The 23,016-nt window shown below is 48.6% G+C and overlaps 1 protein-coding gene across 1 annotated transcript in view; it reads left to right on the top strand.

The window, feature by feature from the left end:
* Positions 1-23,016, top strand: part of HGF (hepatocyte growth factor) — a 564,049-nt gene that overhangs the window by 445,600 nt on the left and 95,433 nt on the right. Inside the window, exon 14 of the mRNA XM_078674176.1 lies at positions 17,367-17,441. Coding sequence (XP_078530302.1) covers positions 17,367-17,441 — 75 coding nt within the window. The remainder of the gene's footprint in view (positions 1-17,366; positions 17,442-23,016) is intronic.

Genomic DNA, 23,016 nt, shown 5'->3' with positions numbered 1-23,016 from the left:
TGAATGGGGAGGTATTCCTTAATTGCGACTCGCAAAATTTTAATAAAGGAGTATTTTACTAAAGCAACTTCCTCACTTTGTAACCCTACCCCTAGCAAGGTGGTGGCAGCTCCTTGTGTGTTGTGTTGGAGAGCTCGTGCAGATTGCGAGGGGACCCTCCTTGTAGAAAATAATTGGGGGGCACTACCAACCAGAATATAAGATCCTTAAGTATTGCCCGGCGGTGTCGCCTCTTGAACCCACAAAGAAGTTAAACTATTGAAGAGGCAGGCGCTGGAGACTGGAAGGCAGGAAACAAGGTTTTTATTTTCTCCGGAGGAGAACACAACGAAACGGACAGAAGGTATCGTTCTGAGGTGCTCTAACTGCATCCCTGAGGCCTGGCCTCTTATACACATGTTTATCTGTTTATTGCATGTAACACATTCTCGTCGATACTTTGATGTACGGAAAGACATCCTCAGAATCCCCCCCTTTCCCAGCCCGTTCCCACGCAAGGTTACAGTGGAAGCCCCCGCCTCGTTCACAACAGGTGATGATCATCGCGCAGCTGGATATTCCGCCGATTCACGGAGTGTGTGGGGTCTGATCGGGTCTCGTAGGGCGGGGGGCTTTGATCAACCCGGGGATCCCTTGCTGGGGGGGGGGACTTTCTATTGTACGGGGAGGGGAAAGGAACAGTATCGGCAGAGCTGGGTGTCGGCCTGGGAACGAGGAAGACGAACGGGCACACGGGGAAAAGGGGTTTGCATCAAAGGGCCGGGGATCATAAATGGGAAGAAGGGAGGTGTCGCGCTGGGAACAGGACGAGGGCCTGGGGCAGAGCAGCGCTGAAGAGGGGTTTTATGATTCGCGGCAGGTGCAGGCAGGGGGTTGTCAGTATGCGGGGGGATGCCGGCGAAGCTAGGAGTGGGAGAGAGGCGCGCTGGCTCTCGGCGGGAGCAGGGAAGCCATGGTGTTCAAAATGGCGGCTGTTTTACGCGCACAAAAAGGTTAAGGAGAGCAAGAGGGCGCCGATAATGTTGACGGTCTCAGTCCAACTTTCAACAGTCCCCCCTTTTCAACATATCTAGCCACCTTGCTTTACTCAATGTCAATTTTCATCAAATTCCTAACTTCGGCATCATACAATGCTCTCATATGTTCGCTTCCAATGTCCACAGTTTTGGGAAAAATACAACTCGCACATAAAGAACACATAGGTGGCAAACATTGAATTCCTAAGCATAGGCCACATATTATAACTACGGGAATCAGGATAATGGTGAGCAGTCTCCAGCCCCAGCTTTTGACGGTGTCCCAGAACCAACCACCAAGCGACCATTCTTCTTGCTCTTGGTGAACTTCCGAAGAGAGTCTGTGAAGATGTTCGATGGCTTTGTACACTGAGGGTGAGTTGTCCGGTATGTATGTACAACAGCTGGACCCAATAATGCGGCATGCTCCTCCACGGTCCGCCAGAACCACATCTAGAACGAGGCGGTTCTGCAGAGCCACCAAACGGACCGCTTGGAGCTCGGCAGTGTTGTTGGCAAAGATGCCCGCTGTGATGTTCATGGTTGTCTCGACTGCCTGAGTCAAATGTCGGATGGCACGGCTGTTTGCCATCGGGCCCCAGAGGGGGACGAGTCCTTTCATAGCATCGAGGAACTGCGCCCCTGTTGAGTCGGCTTGCTCAACGTCTTTGGCTCGTTTTTGCCTGTGGTGATTCGCTGGGGCCACATAAGTTGGAGGAAGGACGAAGGAGATGTAGCAAGTGCCCCCCCAGCCTTTGGGGAGCCAGGTGTAGGCCTTCGTGCCGCAGATGAAATACATGTTTGGGGATGACACAAAGGAAGGTGGATCCGTGGAATCCAGAGTTCTGGTAAAGCGACAAGCGCTGCGACCCACCAGCTGTGTCCCAAGTCCTTCTACACACATGTGGCCTGTGACGTTGATGACCGTCAGGGCCACAGTCAGAGTGGCAGCCGTTCGTTTCCGCAGATAGGAGAAGGTGGGTCTGGTTGGATTGTTGAACACCTGCATTTCGATTCGTTCTTTAGCCGGGATGTCCATTTGGTTCGAGTCGCTGGGGGTCAGCGGGCAGAAGTGTGTCTTTGTCTTGTTTCGCCCGGCCCCATGAGAAGAATGTGCTGCAGTTCTGCTGGAGGTGGCATTGCCCGTATAGCTCTCTTGCAGGAGGGTCAGCCAGGCAAGGCAGGAGCCGTGGACAGAGAAGGGTGAAGGGATGAATGGTATTGAATGTCCAGTGGCATGGGGTAGCAACCCACAGATCCAGCAGTTGGTGGTATTGGTGGCAAGATTGTGCTGGTGAAGTAGCTGCACGAAAGAGTTGTTCCAAAACTCCTTTCGCCTCTCTCTTAGTTGAGGAGAGAGCGAAATTAGATAATGTTCCTTCATGGTGGTAGGCTGAGCAGTGGTTAGGAATGTTTCGTGAGCAGGTGCGTGTTCTTCCATAATCCAGAGCGTAGTCATGAGGAGAAAACAGAGGAGGATTACGATGAAGAGTGCAATTGTCTTTGAGCTATGGAGTCTGTCTATTCTCGGATTTCTGTAGTGGGTATTTCCTGCTGTCTCCGTCGGCTTCTTATTTGGCGCTTCCATCATCTTCTTATCTGGCGCTTCCATCATCTTCGTCTTCAAGGTGCTCGGTAGTGGGCAGGACCACAGACTTAGTTTTAGCTTCTCTCCGGGTAACCCTTGGTAGTTTGGGTCACCGTTCTGAGATCCTTTAACCTAGTCCGTGGCCTACTTAGCCGAAGCTCCCTCCTTTCGACGCAGGAAATACCCTTCTCGAGATGGCACAGTGGGGTCAGGATGTTTTGAAAGTTCAAGTGTCTCAGTATCAGGGTAGCAGTTCAACGATGGTCGGTCCTGGTTCAGGAGCTCTTCTTGGGTGTTGACGGTGTCTGTCGTGGCCAGGGCTGGAGAGACCTTTTTGCAGTGATGAGCGTGCAGCCAGTGTTTCTTCCCCTCCACTCGAAGTGCGGTCCGAGTGGTGATCAGCACTTGCCAGGGGCCCGTCCACCGGGGTTCCAAACTCTTTGATCGTTGAAAATTTCGGATCAGCACGAAGTCCCCCGGCTGGATGGCGTGACCCGGACCCCTGGAAGCATCGGGGATGGCCTGCTGCACCTGCTGATGAAGGACAGACAAAGTTTCAGTCAATTTGTACAGATAATCAGACATTAGGACATCCGGAACGTCATGAATGGAAGTTGGTTTCGGGGCAGACCAGACGCTCATGGGTCGACCGAAGACAACTTCATAAGGGGTTAAGTGATGTCGGGTGGGGGTAGAGCGCATCGATAGCAATGCCAATGGGAGGGCGTCTGGCCATTTCAGGCCCGTCGTAGCCACTATTTTGGCCAGTTTAAGCTTTAGTGTGGCATTGTGTCGTTCGACAAGCCCAGCAGATTGAGGGTGGAAGACTGCGTGGAATTTCTGTTTAATACCCAGCCCATTTAGGATGAGCTGGATAACTTTGGCTACAAAGTGGGGGCCATTATCACTCCATAAAACACGACAGAGGCCATAACGGTGGAAAAACTCCTTTAACAGAACCTTTGCAGTGGCCATAGCGGTGTTGTCACGGGTTGGATATGCTTCCACCCACTTGCTAAATGCGCACACCACGACGAGTACATATTTCAGGCCTTGGCATCTGTCTAGCTGGATGTAGTCCATCTGCAGGACTTCAAATGGGTGGTTTGGGACCCCAAATCCCCCCCGGGGTACTACAGTTCCTTTCCCGGGGTTGTGTTGTAGGCATATTAAGCATTGTTGGACCAGGCGTTTGGCGGAATCTGGGATCTTGTCATTGTGCCAAACCCTGGAGACAAGTTCGATCATGGGGGCTGATCCTATGTGGGCAGGGGAGTGTACCATGGTTAATATGGGAATCAAGTACGAATCAGGTAGCAACCATCTGTTCGTGTCTTTTGTCCGCCAGCAGCCTTCATCGTCTTTCAATCCCACCCGTGTCCATTCAGTCAATTCGTGTTGTGTGCTAGCCGTTTGTATGTCTCTAATTGTGTCCTTGGCGTCAGTCCAGTTTTCTGCTTGTGACCTGGTCACGTACATACGTGTTGTCGTTCTGTTTTCAGCTGTCGTTCGGGCGGTGATGTCGGCTAGTGCATTTCCCTGTCCAATAATGTCTGTCACTTTCTTGTGTGCCTGGCATTTGATAACGGCAAGTTTGTTGGGGAGGAGGACAGCTTCGATTAAGGCGGAGACTAAATCCCCGTGCAAAATGGGTGTGCCGTGTGAGGTCAAGTATCCTCTCTCCCTCCAGAGGAGCCCAAAATGGTGAACCACCCCGAAGGCATACTGGCTGTCAGTGTAAATGTTCGCTGTGGTTCCTGTTGCCAGGATGCAGGCTCGCGTCAAAGCAATCAGTTCCGCTGCCTGGGCAGATCGCTGGGTGATGCGGGCTGTTTCTACTACAGTTCGAGCCGTGGTGACTGCATAGGCAGCGGAAGTGGTACCATCGGAGAGTTTGATGCAAGAACCGTCCACCCACAACTCCCCGTCGGGGTCAGGGAAAGCTGTGTCTCTGAGATCGACCCTACTCCTGGTCTGTTCGTCCGTAAGAGTCACGCAGTCATGTACGGGGTGCACATTGGGATCGTTCTCTGGCAAGGGTAACAGAGTTGCTGGGTTCAGTGTGGTGCATCTTTTCAGGGTGATATGGGGGGCAAGCAAGGTCAGTTCGTATCCAGTCAGTCGTGCACTCGTCAGATGTTGTGTCTTGGTTTGGTTCAGGAGGGTGTCGACTGCATGGGGTACCAGTACCGTGAGGGAATTCGAGAGTACAATCCCCTCACTCTGTCGGATAGAGACTGCAGCAGCAGCTACAGCTCGAAGGCAGGCAGGCAAGGCTCTGGCGACAGGGTCAAGAGTGGCAGAGAAGTAAGCGCACGGTCGTTGCTTAGGGCCGATGGCCTGGGTCAGGACAGATAAAGCGCACCCCTCCCTTTCGTGAGTGTAAAGGGAGAAGGGCTTTCTGTAATCAGGGGTACCCAGGACAGGGGCTGAGCAAAGGGCATCTCGCAGTTCTGTGAAGGAAGTTTGACACTCAGGAGTCCAAGGGAGTGGGAAAGGGACGTCTTTGTTTAGCAGAGAAAGCAGTGGTTTTACAACGAGGCTGAAGTTTGGTAACCATTGTCGGCAGAAGGAAGTGAGGCCTAATAGGGAGCGAACCTGCTTCTGGGTTTTAGGGACAGGGGTATCTAGAATGGTTTGGATTCGATCAGGGGTGAGTTTTCTTCCATCTTTGGACAAAAGGTGGCCTAGGTAAGTGACCTGGGGTAGGCAGAATTGCAACTTCTTCTTGGAGACCTTGTGGCCATTTTCCGCAAGGAAGTGCAAGAGTTGAATGGTGGCGGTAACCGCTAGAGGGGTGGTGTCGGCTGCCAAAAGGATGTCATCGACATATTGTACCAACACCACCCCGTCGGGTAACTGGACTTGGTCTAGTTGTCTTTTGAGGGCCTGGCTGTAGATGCTAGGGCTTTCCGTGTAGCCTTGAGGCGCTCGGCAAAACCTATATGAGCGGGCTTTTAGGGTAAAGCCGAAGAGATATCGGCTGTCTGGGTGGATGGGGATGGAGAAGAATGCGTTCTTGAGGTCGATGACGGAAAAGGTGGTGGCAGTGGATGGAATCAAGGTCAGGATGGTGGTGATGTCTGAGACCACAGGGTACTGGGGTACCACCACTTTGTTGATCTCTCGGAGGTCGATGATGAAACGGTATGCTTTCTCATCTCCCTCTCCCTGCTTCTTGATAATGGGCAAGATAGGGCTGTTGCAAACGTTGCTAACCACTTCCTCTACCACTCCTGCGTCTATCAGTGACTGGATAATCATTACCAATGCCTTCTCGCCCTCTGGCGATATCCGATATTGTGGGAGTTTTGGGAGTGTTGCGTCTGGTCGGACAGTAGTGTGCACTGGGTCAATTAACATACGCCCTACGTCCGAATCCGCTTTGGCCCACAGATACGGAGGTAGAGTGTCAAGCAGGGACGCGTCAACGTCGGTGATGGAAAACATGTGTCGGGGGGGGACAATGTCTAAGCAGAACGGGGTTGTCGTAAAGAAACACTCGAACTCCATCTTGAGAACACCTAATCGTCGCTCGGAAGTGTTTCAGTAAGTCAAGTCCCATAATGGCGTCAGGGCTATTGGAGGAAAGCAAGAACGTGGTGTCGGTGGTGTTGTTTTCTACGTCAAAGAGAATCGGGGCAGACAAAGGGTTGGTGGAGGGCGTTCCATCGAAACCTGTCGATGTTATGAGTGAGCCAGACAAGGGTGCCCTTGGAATCAGTCGTTTAGATAACGCACTACGTGTTGCGCCAGTGTCTACCAGAAATGGAGACTTGGTACCCAGGACCTTAGCAGTGACATAAGGGCCCTGCTGGTCAACATAGAGCTCGACTGGATCCCTCCCTCGCCCTTGGCTGTCCTATGCGAAGGTGTGAGTGTCGTCATAGTCAGATTGTTGATATTGGTTCTGCCGGGGTCGATCGAACGTATTTGGTCTGTTTGATCTGTCATTAGTTGCGTCATTTCGGGGCCCTCGTTGTTGTCCCTTAGGTCTCGGTCCGTTTGCTACATCCCTGGGGTCTTTGTTTCTGATCATTTCCAGAAGAACTGGGCACTGGGATTTCCAATGGCCAGTCCCTTTGCAGAAAGCGCACTGGTCTTCTCTAAGGTCTGTGCGTCCACTGTAGGGAGTCAGAGTGCGGTCCTGGGGAAATGTAGTCTTAGGGACGTTCGTCTGGTAGTTTCCCCGGTATTGGTCTCGTCCTATAGTCACCCCTTGCAGTTTGGCAATCATCACCCTCTCTTTTAAGTCCTTCTTCTTTTTCTCTGTCGCCCTATCGTTTTCATTTTTCTGATGCTCATAATATTGGGCCATTTGGAGAATCGCTGTAGGTTTGGAGGCTGCCCAACTACTCTCGCTGGCCTGTAGTTTCTGGGAGATTTCCGATGATAGGCCCTTAACATAATTCTGGACAAACAGATGGTGTCCGGTTGCAGTGGTCATGTCCTGGCCGCTGTAATCGGAGAACACCGTTTCAAACCGGGAGAAGTATTCCGATACATCCTCCTGGGGTTTTTGGCGACAGGCTGTTACTATCGACCAGTCCACTTTCTTTTCTGGGATTAGGGTTTTTAATTTCTCTACGATTTTATCTGGGAGGTCTAGAATGGATTTCAACGGCTTTTGTCCTGGTCCCCGTTGTTTGTCCAGGTCATCGAGTTGTGACCAGGTATGTCCAAACAGCTCAAGGTGGTCGACTTTCCGGATTTGCTTCCACACATCAGCTGGTAGACATAACCCGAAGAACAAGTCGATGTCAGCCAGGGTCATGATCGTTGAACCCAGGGCTGTACCCAATTCAGTATAGAAGGCAGTGGGGTTTTTACGTAGGTCGGGTAGAGATTTCCGGAATGTCAGTATCTCTTGCCGGTCCCATGGCTGGTAGACCCAGTTGTATACTACCCTTCCCTTCGCATCTTGGTTGTTTGCATCATCGTGAGTCCCTGTACCCCGAGGAGGAACCCAGTAAGGGGCAGCCTCACGTATCGGCATCATGGTGTTAGATTGCTCGGTTGGTGGTTCGGTCACTACGGGGGCTGCGGATTTAGCTCCCGGCTTTCGTTCAGTGAGGTGGCGGAAAACCTCAAGCGTACGCGTAAGGAGGTCCGACACATCACACTCGCCCTCATCCCCAATATCGACCTTCCGGTACAGAGTCCTTAGGCTCTCGGGACCTTTGTCTCGATATCGGTCCTCGTATGCATTCAAGACATGATAACACAGTCGTACGGTAAAATGTCGTCTGTGACTCCCTGTATACGAGCTGAACATATCTGTGATGTACTCTTCATCATCCTTCCTTTCTACCAGTGTCCTTGCTATTTTGTCGATCCCCGCTCGCTCATCTTTGTCTAGTCTGTTTGTTCTTGCAGGGCCAGCCCCTCGAGTCTCATGGTCGTCTAACGTCGTTGTTGATGCGGGTTTTAATACAAGGGGTTCGGCTGGCACAGAGGCCATTGGGGCCGACGCTGTGGCGGTACCTTCGTTTGTACCTGGGGTGGCGCGTGCTGCGCCACGGGTTGAGAAGGGGCATATGGAGGGGGCATGTAGATGATAGGAGGACCTAACAGCAGGTCCTCATTGGCTTGTCGTTTCGAGGGTAAATCAGGGTAGAGCATGGAGGGGGTTCTAACCGGACACTGGCTTGGCGTTTCCATTTCTAGTTTCAGTTTAGCTTTCTCTCTTTCCTTTATCTCTTTTTCTAGTTTCTGAGCAGCTAGGTGGGCTGCTTTTCGCAGCTCTTTTTCCAACCTACTCTCAGTTTTCTTTTTACGTTGTTCAGTTTCTTTTCGCCACATGCCGAAGCTGTCAAGCATAGTAGGTGTTGTCTTGTTTTTACCCAGGGCAGTTTCTAGCGTTTTTATTTTATCATCATCGAAGGATCCTATCAGGGGCCATTGACTTTCTTGACCCTTTTTTGTATATTTATGCCATAGTTTACTATAGGCTATAGCGGTCAATCCATGCTTCATGAACATGTCCTTATTAGGGGTGCCTTCCAGTGGGGCTGGATGGTCCATCTCTAATAGGCGGTCCGGGCTAAACAGGCTACTAATCAGTGGGGAGAAGACAGACATGACGGCTCGTAACGAGGGACTAAAAAGTCAGCACTGCCTATCTTATCACTAGGTGCAAAGACTGGACAGAATATTTCTATTCTACGTTGTTTGCAGGCAGTGAATACCTCATGGATCAAAAATAACAAAAGACCAATAAATAACAATGGGGAGAATGAGCAGGTCCGCAAAGATCTGCGTTACCTACCCTTTTCACTATCTGCAAAAAGGGTGGTCTCTTCCCTGTTTGCAGACAGGGAATCTCCAGGAAACAATAGTTTTGCGAACAACAGTTCAGTTTCAAGTGATTATTGAGTGGGGGAGAAAAAAATAAGCACGGCTGCTGCCCTACCTATCCTCCACTGCTTGCAAAGAGAGAGCCCGTTGTTTCTCCGTTTGCAGACAGTGAATCTCCAAATAAATAAAAAGAGCAATACTAGTATTTTTAAACAAACAAGCAATCAAGCAATTATTTCGCGACTTGTCGTGGTTACACGACCTTACCCGGACCGCATGGACAGTTTCCTGTCTTCCGAATCCAGCGCCCGATCGTCCTCTCTTCTTCGTTATCCTCGCGGCACTCCTGATGGTTCCCAGTCAGGACCGTAGATCACTCGAGAGAGGTCTGTTCGGAACCAGTGAAGTTCGGATGATCGGCTGTCAGACGAGGGTCTATCGGACAGACGCGTTCCCGATCGTTGCAGTCGTTCACTTTGTCGTCAGGACCTCTCCCACTGGATCCATGGGTCGCTGATGGGCCCCACGCTTGGGACGCCAATTGTAGAAAATAATTGGGGGGCACTACCAACCAGAATATAAGATCCTTAAGTATTGCCCGGCGGTGTCGCCTCTTGAACCCACAAAGAAGTTAAACTATTGAAGAGGCAGGCGCTGGAGACTGGAAGGCAGGAAACAAGGTTTTTATTTTCTCCGGAGGAGAACACAACGAAACGGACAGAAGGTATCGTTCTGAGGTGCTCTAACTGCATCCCTGAGGCCTGGCCTCTTATACACATGTTTATCTGTTTATTGCATGTAACACATTCTCGTCGATACTTTGATGTACGGAAAGACATCCTCAGAATCCCCCCCTTTCCCAGCCCGTTCCCACGCAAGGTTACAGTGGAAGCCCCCGCCTCGTTCACAACAGGTGATGATCATCGCGCAGCTGGATATTCCGCCGATTCACGGAGTGTGTGGGGTCTGATCGGGTCTCGTAGGGCGGGGGGCTTTGATCAACCCGGGGATCCCTTGCTGGGGGGGGGGACTTTCTATTGTACGGGGAGGGGCAAGGAACAGTATCGGCAGAGCTGGGTGTCGGCCTGGGAACGAGGAAGACGAACGGGCACACGGGGAAAAGGGGTTTGCATCAAAGGGCCGGGGATCATAAATGGGAAGAAGGGAGGTGTCGCGCTGGGAACAGGACGAGGGCCTGGGGCAGAGCAGCGCTGAAGAGGGGTTTTATGATTCGCGGCAGGTGCAGGCAGGGGGTTGTCAGTATGCGGGGGGATGCCGGCGAAGCTAGGAGTGGGAGAGAGGCGCGCTGGCTCTCGGCGGGAGCAGGGAAGCCATGGTGTTCAAAATGGCGGCTGTTTTACGCGCACAAAAAGGTTAAGGAGAGCAAGAGGGCGCCGATAATGTTGACGGTCTCAGTCCAACTTTCAACATCCTCTGCATGCTTATCAAAGCCCAGTGAAAATACGCTGAATATCGGACCCTGTCCGTGTAAACTCGCACCCTTTTAAAAAATCGATACAATTGATTTAATAATTGTTTTTTAAAATCTATTTTAGCCAACTAGCATTGTTGTGATTTCTCTGTACCCCTAGCCCCATTCTACCGCGGCTCTGTGCCGTTAGTGTGGAGGGCAGGGTAGAGCTTCATTGTGCCTCAAGGCCGGCTCCCCGACCAGAACGGAATTAGCGTTACAGCTGGGGGCGGGGCTTAGACCTTAAGAAGAGGTAGGGCTGGGGGCTCGAACTACTAGCAAGGTGGTGGCAGCTCCTTGTGTGTTGTGTTGGAGAGCTCGTGCAGAATGCGAGGGGACCCTCCTCTGCATGCTTATCAAAGCCCAGTGAAAATACGCTGAATTTCGGACCCTGTCCGTGTAAACTCGCACCCTTTTAAAAAATCGATACAATTGATTTAATAATTGTTTTTTAAAATCTATTTTAGCCAACTAGCATTGTTGTGATTTCTCTGTACCCCTAGCCCCGTTCCATCGCGGCTCTGTGCCGTTAGTGTGGAGGGCAGGGTAGAGCTTCATTGTGCCTCAAGGCCGACTCCCCGGCCAGAACGGAATTAGGGTTACAGCTGAGGGCGGGGCTTAGACCTTAAGAAGAGGTAGGACTGGGGGCTCGAACTACTAGCAAGGTGGTGGCAGCTCCTTGTGTGTTGTGTTGGAGAGCTCGTGCAGATTGCGAGGGAACCCTCCTCTGTATGCTTATCAAAGCCCAGTGAAAATACGCTGAATTTCGGACCCTGTTCGTGTAAACTAGCACCCTTTTAAAAAATCGATACAATTGATTTAATAATTGTTTTTTAAAATCTATTTTAGCCAATTAGCATTGTTGTGATTTCTCTGTACCCCTAGCCCCGTTCCACCGCGGCTCTGTGCCGTTAGTGTGGAGGGCAGGGTAGAGCTTCATTGTGGCTCAAGGCCGGCTACCCGACCAGAACGGAATTAGCGTTACAGCTGGGGGCGGGGCTTAGACCTTAAAATGGCTTCACGGAAGCGCAGCGGACGAGCGCAGCGGGAGCGCTGTCAACGGGCCGAAGCCGCGCCAAAGGGGTGCCAGTCTGCGCCAGTCCGCGCTGGGATCGCGCGAAGCGCTAGTACCCTTGGTCCCCATAGATATCATCATGAAGATAAGGTAATAACCTATACTAGTCATCAGCTAAGGGACATCGGGAACACCTTAAAATATTCACAATGTCCATGTTTTGAGCTAGACACTTTTACCAATCTTAATTTCTCACAATGCGCTACTTGTGCATACAAGTTAACTCCTCCCATTGCACAACGTATATTACATAATCCGGTCAAAGCTCAAGGAAAGAATAATATCCTATGCGCGCTTATCAATGCAAGATCCCTATCTAAACACAAGGATGATATCTATGAACTATTAACCAGCAAAAATATAGACATCCTCTTCATTCACAGAAACCTGGGCAGATCAAGCGTCTGGCCCGGATTTTTGTTCTGCCATTCCTGAAGGATATTTGGTAGTCAGACAGGACAGACCCTCAGATAAAAGAGAAGGTGGGATAGCTGTCATTTATAGACAACACTTCACTCTTAGGACAGAACCTCTAAATATTGGAGCCGCAGAAGCACTAACCTTTTCCTTCGCGCTTTCCCCGGTACAATCCTTTAATGGTGCATTTCTTTATCGCCCACCCACCTCTCGAACCACTTTTTTAACAGTTCTTAATCTTCTGTTTGAGCCAGTAGCAACAAACTCGAATTATACCATCTTAGGTGATTTTAATTTTCACTTAGAAAATACCACCGACAGGGATACCTCTGTTTTAATTGGTGACTTGTCATCGGCTGGCCTGAATCTATTGAGCAAAGTTCCCACCCACCAAGCAGGCCATACCCTTGACGGCATATTCTCTAATGATCCGAATATTCTGCCACCTCTAGTAGAACCATTAACGTGGACCGATCATGCTGTAGTACTATTCACTATTAAAACTATAACTGGCGCTGGATCTGTTCCCCCTCCCCACAACACTTCTTCTTTTACACAATTCCCTCTCCTAGACCCCACCTCTTTGGCCACTCTTGCCACCCGCATCAAGTCGGGATCCCCGGATGACTGCTGCCCTCCCTCTATTCTGAGGGACATCTGTCATACTCTACCTGACTGTATCCTCCCCCTGCTAAATTCTTCCCTTTCTTCCGGGACGGTGCCGGGCTCCTTCAAGGAGGCCGTGTTGGTGCCTCTTTTGAAGAAGCCGGGGGTTGACCCCGCCGCTCCGGCAAACTACCGCCCCATCTCCCTTCTACCTTTCTTTTCAAAAATCCTGGAAGCCCACGTCACCACCTGTCTCTCACAGTTTATCGAGAGCTCCAACTTCCTCGAGGTCAACCAAGCTGGCTTCAGACCCGGCCACTCTACGGAGACAGTGATCTTGGCCGTGCTGGATGCCCTGAGGGACGGTGTTGACAGGGGCACCCCCCAGGCCCTGGTATTGTTAGATCTGTCAGCCGCTTTCGACACGGTGGATCACAACATCCTTCTCCGCCGTGTCGAGCAGGCTGGCATCCAGGGCCTGGCTCTGGCCTGGGTCAGATCCTTCCTGACGGGCAGGTCTCAGACCCTAAGCCTGGGTGCTTTCAGGGCTCCTAGAGAGCATTTGCTCTGTGGGGTCCCCCAGGGTTCTTCTCTGTCTCCTCTTCTTTTCAATCTTTATCTTCGCCCCCTTCTTCTCTCTCTAAGGCTGTGGGACGTCACCGTGTTTAATTACGCGGACGACCTGCAGCTTATCTTCCCTCTTAATTCCCCCTCTGCTATTCCCAACTTTCAGTCAGCTATGTCCCACATTCTCCAGTGGATGGGCCATAACCAGCTAAAGTTGAACCCCGGTAAGACGGAGCTCCTCCTTCCTGGTAGGAGCTCCACTTTCTGGGGGCCCCATTTCTGGCCGGTGGAATTGGGCCCTTCTCCCACCCCTGTGGCTTCGGTGAAGAGCCTGGGGGTCACTATTGACTCCGCTCTATCCCTAGGGCCGCAGGTGGCGACCGTGGTCTCGTCCTGCATCTACCAACTGCGCAGGATCAGGAAAGTGGCATATCTTTTGACACCCGATGCCCTCCTGCAGGTCATCATGGCCCTCGTCCTCTCCCGCCTGGATTTTTCCAACTCGATCTACCATGGTCTGCCTAAAACATCGGTGGGCAGACTACAGGTGGTCCAAAATCAGGCGGCGAGACTGGCCTTAGGGATCCCCAAGTGGCAATCTGCCAAGCCCCTTCTCGTCAAACTCCACTGGCTCCCTGTTGCTTCTAGGGCAGCCTTCAAGATCGGCTGCCTCACTTTCAAATCTTTGGCTGGTCTCTGTCCCACCTTTGTAAAATCTCTCATCCGACCCTATTGCCCGTCCCGCAATTTGAGATCTTCCCATCTTCACTTCCTGACTGTTCCCCCTTATAAGCTCTGCAGATCCGGGGGCCGGAGATTTGCATACCTGGCCCCCAAGCTTTGGAACTCTTTCCCCCTCTCCCTTAAAATTTCTAACTCTTTGACACTTTTTCGTAAATCTTTAAAAACTTGGCTTTTTCCCCAATCTGGTTAATTTCTCTGCCTCCTCTACTTCCAACCAGCGCCAGGAAACCCATGGTGTCAGTGCGCTTTATAAGCATCCCTTACGATACGATACGATACGATAAAAATCCACATACTGTACACCGCTCGCAGGTCCACTTCCGAGACTGGAAGAACTTGAACGTGACCAACCTACAAACAATTTTAACTGCCACCCAATCAGATAATACAACACACCCTTACATGGCTGCTGAAAACTATAACACATGGCTTAACAATGCCTTTATCCAACTAGTTCCCCCAAAAAGGATGATGCCCAATCGAAATAAACCGTCCGCCCCTTGGTTTTCTGAATTGTTAAGACTCGAAAGGCAGCGTTGCAGAAACCTAGAAAGGAGGTGGCGCAAAGATTACGATAACAATTCTAAAGAATTATATAAACAAGCATTGGCTGCTTACAGAAAATTGCTAGCTGTAGAAAAACAGAGATTCTATCTTGAGCAAATAGAGTCAGCCAAAAATTCAACCAAACAACTCTATCAGGTAGTCTCAAAACTATCCACTCTACCAGTCTGTTCCACTGCTGAACCATCTCAAATTTGTGCAATAATCTAGCAGCATTTTTTGAGCACAAAGTTAATGACATCTTTTTAAATTTTTCCGCCCAAACCAACCTGGACTCTGTTAGTTCCAATGAGGATGTTACCCCTATCTCTACCACCTTTGAACATTTCTGTTCAACATCTCTTAATCAAATAACAAACCTCATTACAATAACTAAATCAGGGTCACCGCTAGACCCATGTCCTCCTCAGATACTTAAGCCAGTTTCTAATTTAATAGCACCTGTGCTTACAGAAATTTGTAACAATATGTTTTCTTCGGGACATTACCCCTCAATCTGGAAGAAGGCCATAATTAAACCCCTTACAAAAAAACCCAACCTGGACCCGGCCGAGCCGAAAAGTTATTGACCAATTGCAGTGCTCCCCTTCCCTACTAAAATAATTGAAAAGATCATGAATAGCCAATTAACTAATTACATCGACCAGAACAATCTTCTCGATGATACGCAATTTGGCTTTAGAAAGAGCCATGGGACGGAGACAGCATTAATAAAAGCGGCAGATGAAGTCAGAGAGATTATGGACCAGGGAGGTGCAGCAGTGCTCATTCTGCTGGACTTATCTGCTGCCTTCGACACGGTTGATCACAACATCTTGATCAACCGTGTAGGCAAACTGGGCACTATAAACAAAGCCAAATCTCTCCTGGCTTCTTTTCTGTCAGACCGCTCCCAAATTGTTAAATTGGGTGACTTCTATTCTCCTGTTTTCTCGCTACCGTGCGGTGTTCCCCAGGGCTCCTCGCTGAGTTCGACACTATTTAACATCTATGTATCGGACTTGGCGAGGGTAATTAAGTCTTATGGAATAGGGTTAACATTTTACGCTGATGACACGCAGTTGATATTAACCATCCATAACAATGGAGAAGCAGTAGCAGCAAATTTCCAAGATGGAATGATGGCAATCAGTACTTGGATGGACCACAATTGTTTAAAGTTGAATTCAGAAAAGACTGAGGTCCTGATCTTTGGCCGGCTGACTCCTTCTTGGTCTCCCATTTGGTGGCCGTTAGATCTGGGTCCTCCCCCAATCCCAGTAAAAAAGGTCAGAAACTTAGGGGTTTTATTTGATGAGAAGCTGTCGTTTATGAGTCACGCAAATGCCGTGGTCTCGTCATCTTTTTATACCCTCCGAATGATCAGGAAACTTCTGCCGTTTCTCCCGCTTTATGCAGGCAAGACCCTTATGTGCACGTTAGTACTATCTAAAATGGATTACTGCAACGGACTATTGCTAAACGCTCAGGAGCAAGTCATGAGTAAGATGCAGTTAATCCAAAATGCCGCTGCTAGAATTCTGACCTGGACACCTAAATTTGCATCAATTTCCCCCATTATTCGACAACTACACTGGCTTCCATTTCGAAGCTGTACAAAATTTAAGGCTCTGTGCATCACTTATAAGGCTATGAATAATATAGGGCCGCAATATCTGAAAAAAGCCTTATGCACATACATGCCAACTAGAACTCTACGTTCCTCTTCAGCTCATCTACTGCCAGTCCCCCGCACGAAAAAGGTAAACTGGGGAGACAGACGCTTCACTGTCACCGTCTCTAGACTGTGGAACACACTTCCTTCCCACATAAAAAAGAGCCCTTCACTGTTGACATTTCGTAAGCATCTAAAGACTTGGCTTTTTGATCAAGCTTAGGCTACCTCTCTCTCAGCACGGATCTCTCCTCAATAGCGCCGAGACATCTTAGGGTAGTTGTGCGCTCAATAAATCGCAAAAATAAATAAATAAATAAATAAATTCTAAGAAATCGCTATTTTTTAGTGATCTCTTGATGCATTCCATTTTGCTATTCCTTAATAGCGAATTGGTATTTTTCGCTAATAAAGAATCGCAAAATGGGTTGTTGATGCATCTGGGGGTAAGGCCCAGATGCATTAAGCTAAAATCCGCTCGCAAAGAGGCAGATTCTCAGAATCTGCCCCTTTGCGACCGGTATTTTTGAATTTGGGATGCATCATCCCAAATGCAAAAATCACAATTTAGGAAATCGCAAAATTGCGATTACTTAAATTGCTATTGCATTTAAGGAATCTCAAATTGAGATTCCTTAAATGCAATGCATTAACGTTAAAAAATTAGCGATTTCGCTAATAGGGGGCGCAAATTACCATGAAGTTGAACTTCATGGTAATTTGCAAAAACTTTGAAAAATGCACTAAAGTGCATTTTTCAAAGTTTCATTTTTCACACAGGCATGCCCTTAGGGCATGTGTGTGTGCAAGATGCACCCATATGCAGATTTCAGGGGTGCAACAGGGTGTCCTTTTGACACCCTGGCACTCTTGAAATTGCAATCTCAATTTACGATTCTCTAATTGAGAATCGCAAATTGAGATTGTCTTCCCATCCATTCCTATGGGCCTCAAGGCCCATAAGAATGAATGTTGAGGTATTCCTTAATTGCGACAATTTACGAGTCGCAATTAAGGAATTTTAAGAAATCGCAATTTCTTAAGCGACTTCTTCATGCATAGCATTTTGCTATTCCTTATTAGCGAATCCATATTTTTCGTTAATAAGGAATCGCAAAATGGATGCTTGATGCATCTGGGGGTATGTTGCAAACAAGAGGGAATTTTGTAATTCAAAATTGTTCATTTTAAGACGTGTCTGATTTGACAGCAACTCTGATTTATAATACTATTATCATGGAACATACATTAAATGTAAACACTGAATTTGATTGCTGGTTATTGTTTAAAACTGCTCTTTAGGAATGTGAACTCTTTACGGTTATGTGTAGACATACATTCACCAACATTTCTGTGTTTTCTTTCAGAAATGAGCACAAATGTGGAGGGTCTTTGGTCAGAGAGAGCTGGGTTCTAACAGCAAGTCAATGCTTCCCATCTGGGTAGGTTGGTTTGTGTTTTATATTCATTTTGATTGAACTTGAATATGGCATCGTATTGTAAAATTATTTTCATGGCATGTGTAGCACATAGAAGAGGAGAGGATTACACTTCGGAACTGTTTAGAGAAAGAGAGGAGTCGGATGCTGATCACCCAGATTCCCCAGGTGTCGAGGGCGATGCAGCTTTCTCACCGTAACGTGTTGATTCCGATGTGGATGTTGGGGAAAAAAAACCTTCACTGACCCTGCACCCTCCAAAGTTTGCAGTGGAATATATAGCTCCCATTACTCACCAGAAGGCGGCACTACTATGCAGCTCCCATGCTACACCTGCGGCCTCTGTTGCGCCACTGCCTCTCGTCCATGTTCGGCAACGTCATTCTGAGTCAGATTCAGCACCCGAATACCATACAGCACTGAGATCCTCCTCGAAAGCTCGATCTCCGACCGCTGTTTCAGCGGTGGATCCAAAAATACATGCTGGGCTTCCCTCGGATTTGAAATGGCTGGCTGAGAAGCCCTCGGAGCCTAAACATGCAGCATCAGGCCATTCGGAGGAGAGAGACACAAATCGTAAGTGTTTGGAACAAGAGACCCCGCTGCAAAGCAGGTGACTCAAAACACTCATAGCTGAGATTGACTTCAACCATGTCTGGTTGGCGTCCTATTTGGCTCCATCCAGGCCCTCTACAGCTGGATCATCTTCCATTATGGAAGACTCTGAGCTACCAATACTTCAGCGGCTCCAAGAAAACCTGGATGCCAAGCAAACCAAAACAAATTCATATCCACCCGGATGCTGGTCGGATTCTGGCAAACCCTCTGCAGGCATTAAAGGGTACTGCTCTTCATAAATGGAAATTGTCTTTTGAGGAGTAGCTCAACGCTCTTTAGGCACCTGCATCCAAGAAGGCTAAAAGACACGATAAGGCCACCTCTCCACTGCCTCCTTATCAACCCTCTCCTTCACTCCCTCTTCCCCCTTCTCCTCCTTAACCTGCTTTTCCTCTAAAGGGTTCTTCACAACATTCACCACACAGCTCCTTACACTTGGTGGGTGGTGACAGTCCAAGGGCACCTTCAACCTTTATGACCCCCAGAAGGCCTTCTTCTTACACAGTGCAAATCGGGCTCTCTTTTGGATCCGGTTCCTCCTAAGATCATGAGTGACTTGGCTACTCTATTATTAGAGCCGCTTACTTCATTATGGAATGCCTCCTTACAATTAGGCCAATTCCCCTCGGCTTGGAAAGAAGCCTTGCTGGTGCCTATCCTGAAGAAAACAGATGCGGACCCCACACAATTCTGTAATTATCGGCCTATTTCCCTCCTTCCGAAACCAGCGAAGGTCCTGGAGAAGGCCGTCCAACTTCAACTTGCAGAATATCTCCAGACTAATTCCCTACTCCATGACTCCCAGTCCGGTTTCCGTGCGGGCTTCAGCACGGAAACTGCATTACTAGAGGTATCTGAGACTGTTCGAGAGTGTGTGGATAAGGGCGAGGAGGCCATGTTGGTACTCCTCGACTTGTCCGCCGCTTTCGATACGGTGTCTCATCAAATACTTCTAGATCGACTGGAGCAGATTGGACTGAGCGGCTCGGCACTACGGTGGATCACTTCTTTCCTCCAGGGTCGATCTCAGAGGGTTCTTCTCAGACCTCTTAAATCGGAGTGCAAACCTCTTACCTGTGGAGTCCCGCAGGGCTCGGCCTTGAGTCCTTTATTCTTTAATGTCTACCTTGCACCGTTGGCCAGGGTAGTGGAGGCATGCGGAGTCAGAGTGATTTCCTATGCTGATGATACTCAGCTGATATTCTCCTTTAGAGATCACTCTGACTCCAGCCTCTCTAGTTTCCGCCACTGTTTGGGCGAAATCTGCTCTTGGATGGCCCTGAACCATCTCCGTCTTAACACTGACAAGACGGAAGTCCTGTTTTTTAATCAAAAAATGACAATACCCCCCTCACTTTGGTGGCCTACGGTTCTCAACCCCCCCCCAATACCGGTGCATTCTGCTCGTAATCTGGGATTCCAGTTTGATGATACGCTCTCCTGCAGCCCACAAATTAATAAAGTTACTGCCGCCTGCTTTGGAAAATTAAAAATGATGAGAAAAATCTTTCCATTTCTGCCAATGGATGCGCGCAGAACAGTTACCCAGGCCTTAATAACCTCTCATTTGGATTACGCCAACAGTCTGTATGCGGGGGCCCCATTGTACCAAATTGAACGCCTTCAAGTAGTCCAAAATGCGGCAGCAAGACTGATTGGCAATATCCCTTTCCGACACCCGATCTCAATGTTTCGCAAACAGCTCCATTGGCTTCCTATAGCCTGCCGCATTAAGTTTAAAATTCTCACTCTTGCGTTCCGTGCTCTGAACGGATCCGGACCTGAATACTTGAGAAAGAGATTGACATTATCGCATTCAGTAAGAGACCTACGTTCTAACAGTCTTCGTCTTATGGTGGTGCCACGCTTCCGCCGCGCCCGAATGGGTGGCAGAGCCTTTGCTGTCCTTGCTGCAAAACATTGGAACAGCCTTCCCTTAGACCTCAGATTTGCCCCTTCTGAAGCACTGTTCCGTAGACGCTTGAAAACTTGGCTATTCTCTTCTATCTAGACAGGCCCTTCTTTCTTTTCTGCTGACGGTTTTAGCGCCGGGACACCCCCGACGGGGGTAGCTGTGCGCTCTACAAGAATCATAAATAAATAAATAAATAAATAAGGCCCAGATCCTTGGGATGATTATTATGAAGAGCCTGCAGCAGACACAGATCCAGACCTGTACCGCAAGTATCCATTGTCCCCAGATAATGTTACCTTATACCATGCCACCTTTCATAAGGTATAATTGAATGTAGAACATAAGGAGAATGACTACCTCATGGAGACCTTGTCTGCTACTCAACGTTCAGTCCAATCTTGCCTACATTTAATGGGGTCCTTAAGCCAGATACTGAGATTTTCAAGGAGCCAGTTAAAGCTACGATTGTCACCTCGAGAGTTGACAAAACGTTTCAGGCGCCACCAAAAGACACGCCAGTTCCTCCCTGACTCCTTGTTGGTACATACAGCTTGGAAGCAAGCTATTACTCACGGAACAGAGGACGCACATCCTCTAGACTGGCAGAGTAAAAATATTGACGCCGGGGACAAACGTGTAGCAGCATAATCTGTAACCCAGTGGCGTAATGCCAACTATAAAGACTTGCTCTCCCAGTACGATCATGTAAACTGCGGTCATATGTTGGATCTGGTCCAGCATTACCCAGAGCAGGACAGGAGTTGATAGTGGAGGGCAAACTCATCGCCCGCACCAACATCCGCTGCACATTGGATGTTGCTGATCCAGATGAACAGGGGGTAAATACAAGTATCCTATTATGAAGCCACATGTGACTCTGAGTGTCCAGCTTCAATTCAGAGGTACAGCAAAACCTTTTGAATGTCCCTTTTGATAGTAAGCCTAGAAACATATGCTAGAGGACATTTTAAAAGGATATCATAACTGCCAAAGACATGGGAGCTTTGCAGACTCCTACTCCTTGTGGCTCTTACCACAGCACTAATAAGACATTGGAGGCCTCTTCTACTTTCTCCAAGCTCATCCAGCAGACACCCTTACGGGGCACTATAGAGGTAGATGTAGGAATAAAAATAATCAAGGCCATAGGAAAGGGCATTGCCCCCAAAGAGGTTACTCCTCCTAAACAGTGAATATATAGCCCTGATCATAAAACTTGTCAGGGAAGGTTGTAGGGACTACTGCCCCATTGGACAGAAATCACCTCAGATCACTGGTTTCTCGACATTATACACTAGGGGTATTGTCTTATACTCATTCAACCCCCAACAAGCAATGCTCCTTGTCAACACAAACTATCCACAGACCATCTACGCCTTTTGCAAGAGGAAATACGGGTCCTAATTGCCAAAGGAGCCATAGAGGCAGTTCCACCACAACACCACGGAAAGGGAGTGTACTCCCTGTACTTCCTTATTCCTCAAAAAAGATGGCTTACCCCAGCACTGCAAGGGTACAGGCGTTTCAAAAACCTACTACCTCCTTTTCAGCGGGATCACCAGTTAACTGTCAGCATGGTGATGTGCTTATTAGGAATGATGGCATTTTGCAAAGCAATAATTCCCCATGCCAGACTGCGTATGCATCCGGTACAAGAGTGCCTAGGGACACAGTGATGTCAGGTGGAGGGTCGTCCAGAGATCTGGTGTTGGTGGGGAGCTGCACATATTCTCCAAAGTGGAGTAATATACACAACCTATCGCAATGGCAGCTCTTCCTTGACCCAATCCTACAGGTCTCCATCACCATAGAAATCTCACTTATTGGCTGGGGTGCGCAACTCAATCATCTCACTGTGCAGTTAATGTGGCCTTCTGCCCAACAGTCACTCCACATCAGCAACCTGGAACTGCTTGCTACTCAGCTCGCCCTTTAGGCATTCTGTTGTCTTATTCAGAACAAGACAGTCTTAGTATCCACAGACAAAACGACTGACATCGTGTACTTACAGAACCAAGAGTGCACACATTCCATCCAGCTATCAGCAGTAGCCCATAGAATTTGGGGGTGGGCAGTACATCAAAGAGTGCATCTGCTTCTTCAACACATTCCCAGGGTGGACAGCGATCTAGCCGACCTACTCAACAGGATGCATCAACAAGTCCATGAGTGAGAACTCCACCCCCAGTTTCGACTCTTCTACTCCTGTACTTCCAGCTATTGGGGCATATCCAAATAGATCTGTTCACCACCGCTGAAAATACTAATTGCCCAAATTTCACTGTAAAGTGACCACACCCACAGTTCATGGGCAATGCAATATGGATGAACTGGTCAAAGATATTGGTCTATGCTTTTTCACCTCTACCATTTGTAGTCCAAAGGCTGAGGAAGACATCCTTTACCCTCACCTTAGTGGCTTTAACCTAGACATGCCGACCATAGTACTGCACTCTGCTCGAGCTTGCGCTAATTTCCCAATTGAAGCTCCGCAACAGGACGAACCTTCTTACACAAAATCACTGGACCCTTCAAGACCCCAATCTTCAGCAACTCAATGTTTAAATTTGGGTCTGGCGGTCTTTGAGTTTGGTTACCTCAACCTTTCGGGGCTGTGTATGTCTATTCTTAAATTCTTACAATTCCCTTAAATAAATCAGTGAGATACATGCTCTTACATGTAAAGAACCGTTCTTTCAGGTTCATCAATAGGGTGACTCTGACAACCAAAACCAAATTCCCCCCTAGGGTGGTCTCTAGCTTCCACCTTAATCAAACAATTGAGTTGGTAGCGGAACGGGGCTTACATACTCTGGATGTGAAAAAAGAGTTAATGCACTATATATTTTTCTTTTGCATTATTTTTCAGTTTTGTATTAAACAAACAGACAGCAGAAGTTGCAAATAAGACATGTTGTATAGGGAGCATATTACCAGACACATCCAGAACCATACATCCCATTTATGATTTCTGAGAGCCATCCAGGAAATCGTATCTCTTCACACACAGGCATGCCAAAATGTTTCAAATCTCTATGTGGAGTC

The sequence above is a fragment of the Lissotriton helveticus genome, chromosome 1_1 (genome assembly GCF_964261635.1).
Source record: "Lissotriton helveticus chromosome 1_1, aLisHel1.1, whole genome shotgun sequence".
Lineage (NCBI taxonomy): Eukaryota > Metazoa > Chordata > Amphibia > Caudata > Salamandridae > Lissotriton > Lissotriton helveticus.
The sequence above is the reverse complement of the archived record's forward strand: the minus strand, read 5'-3'. Positions and strand labels throughout refer to the sequence as shown.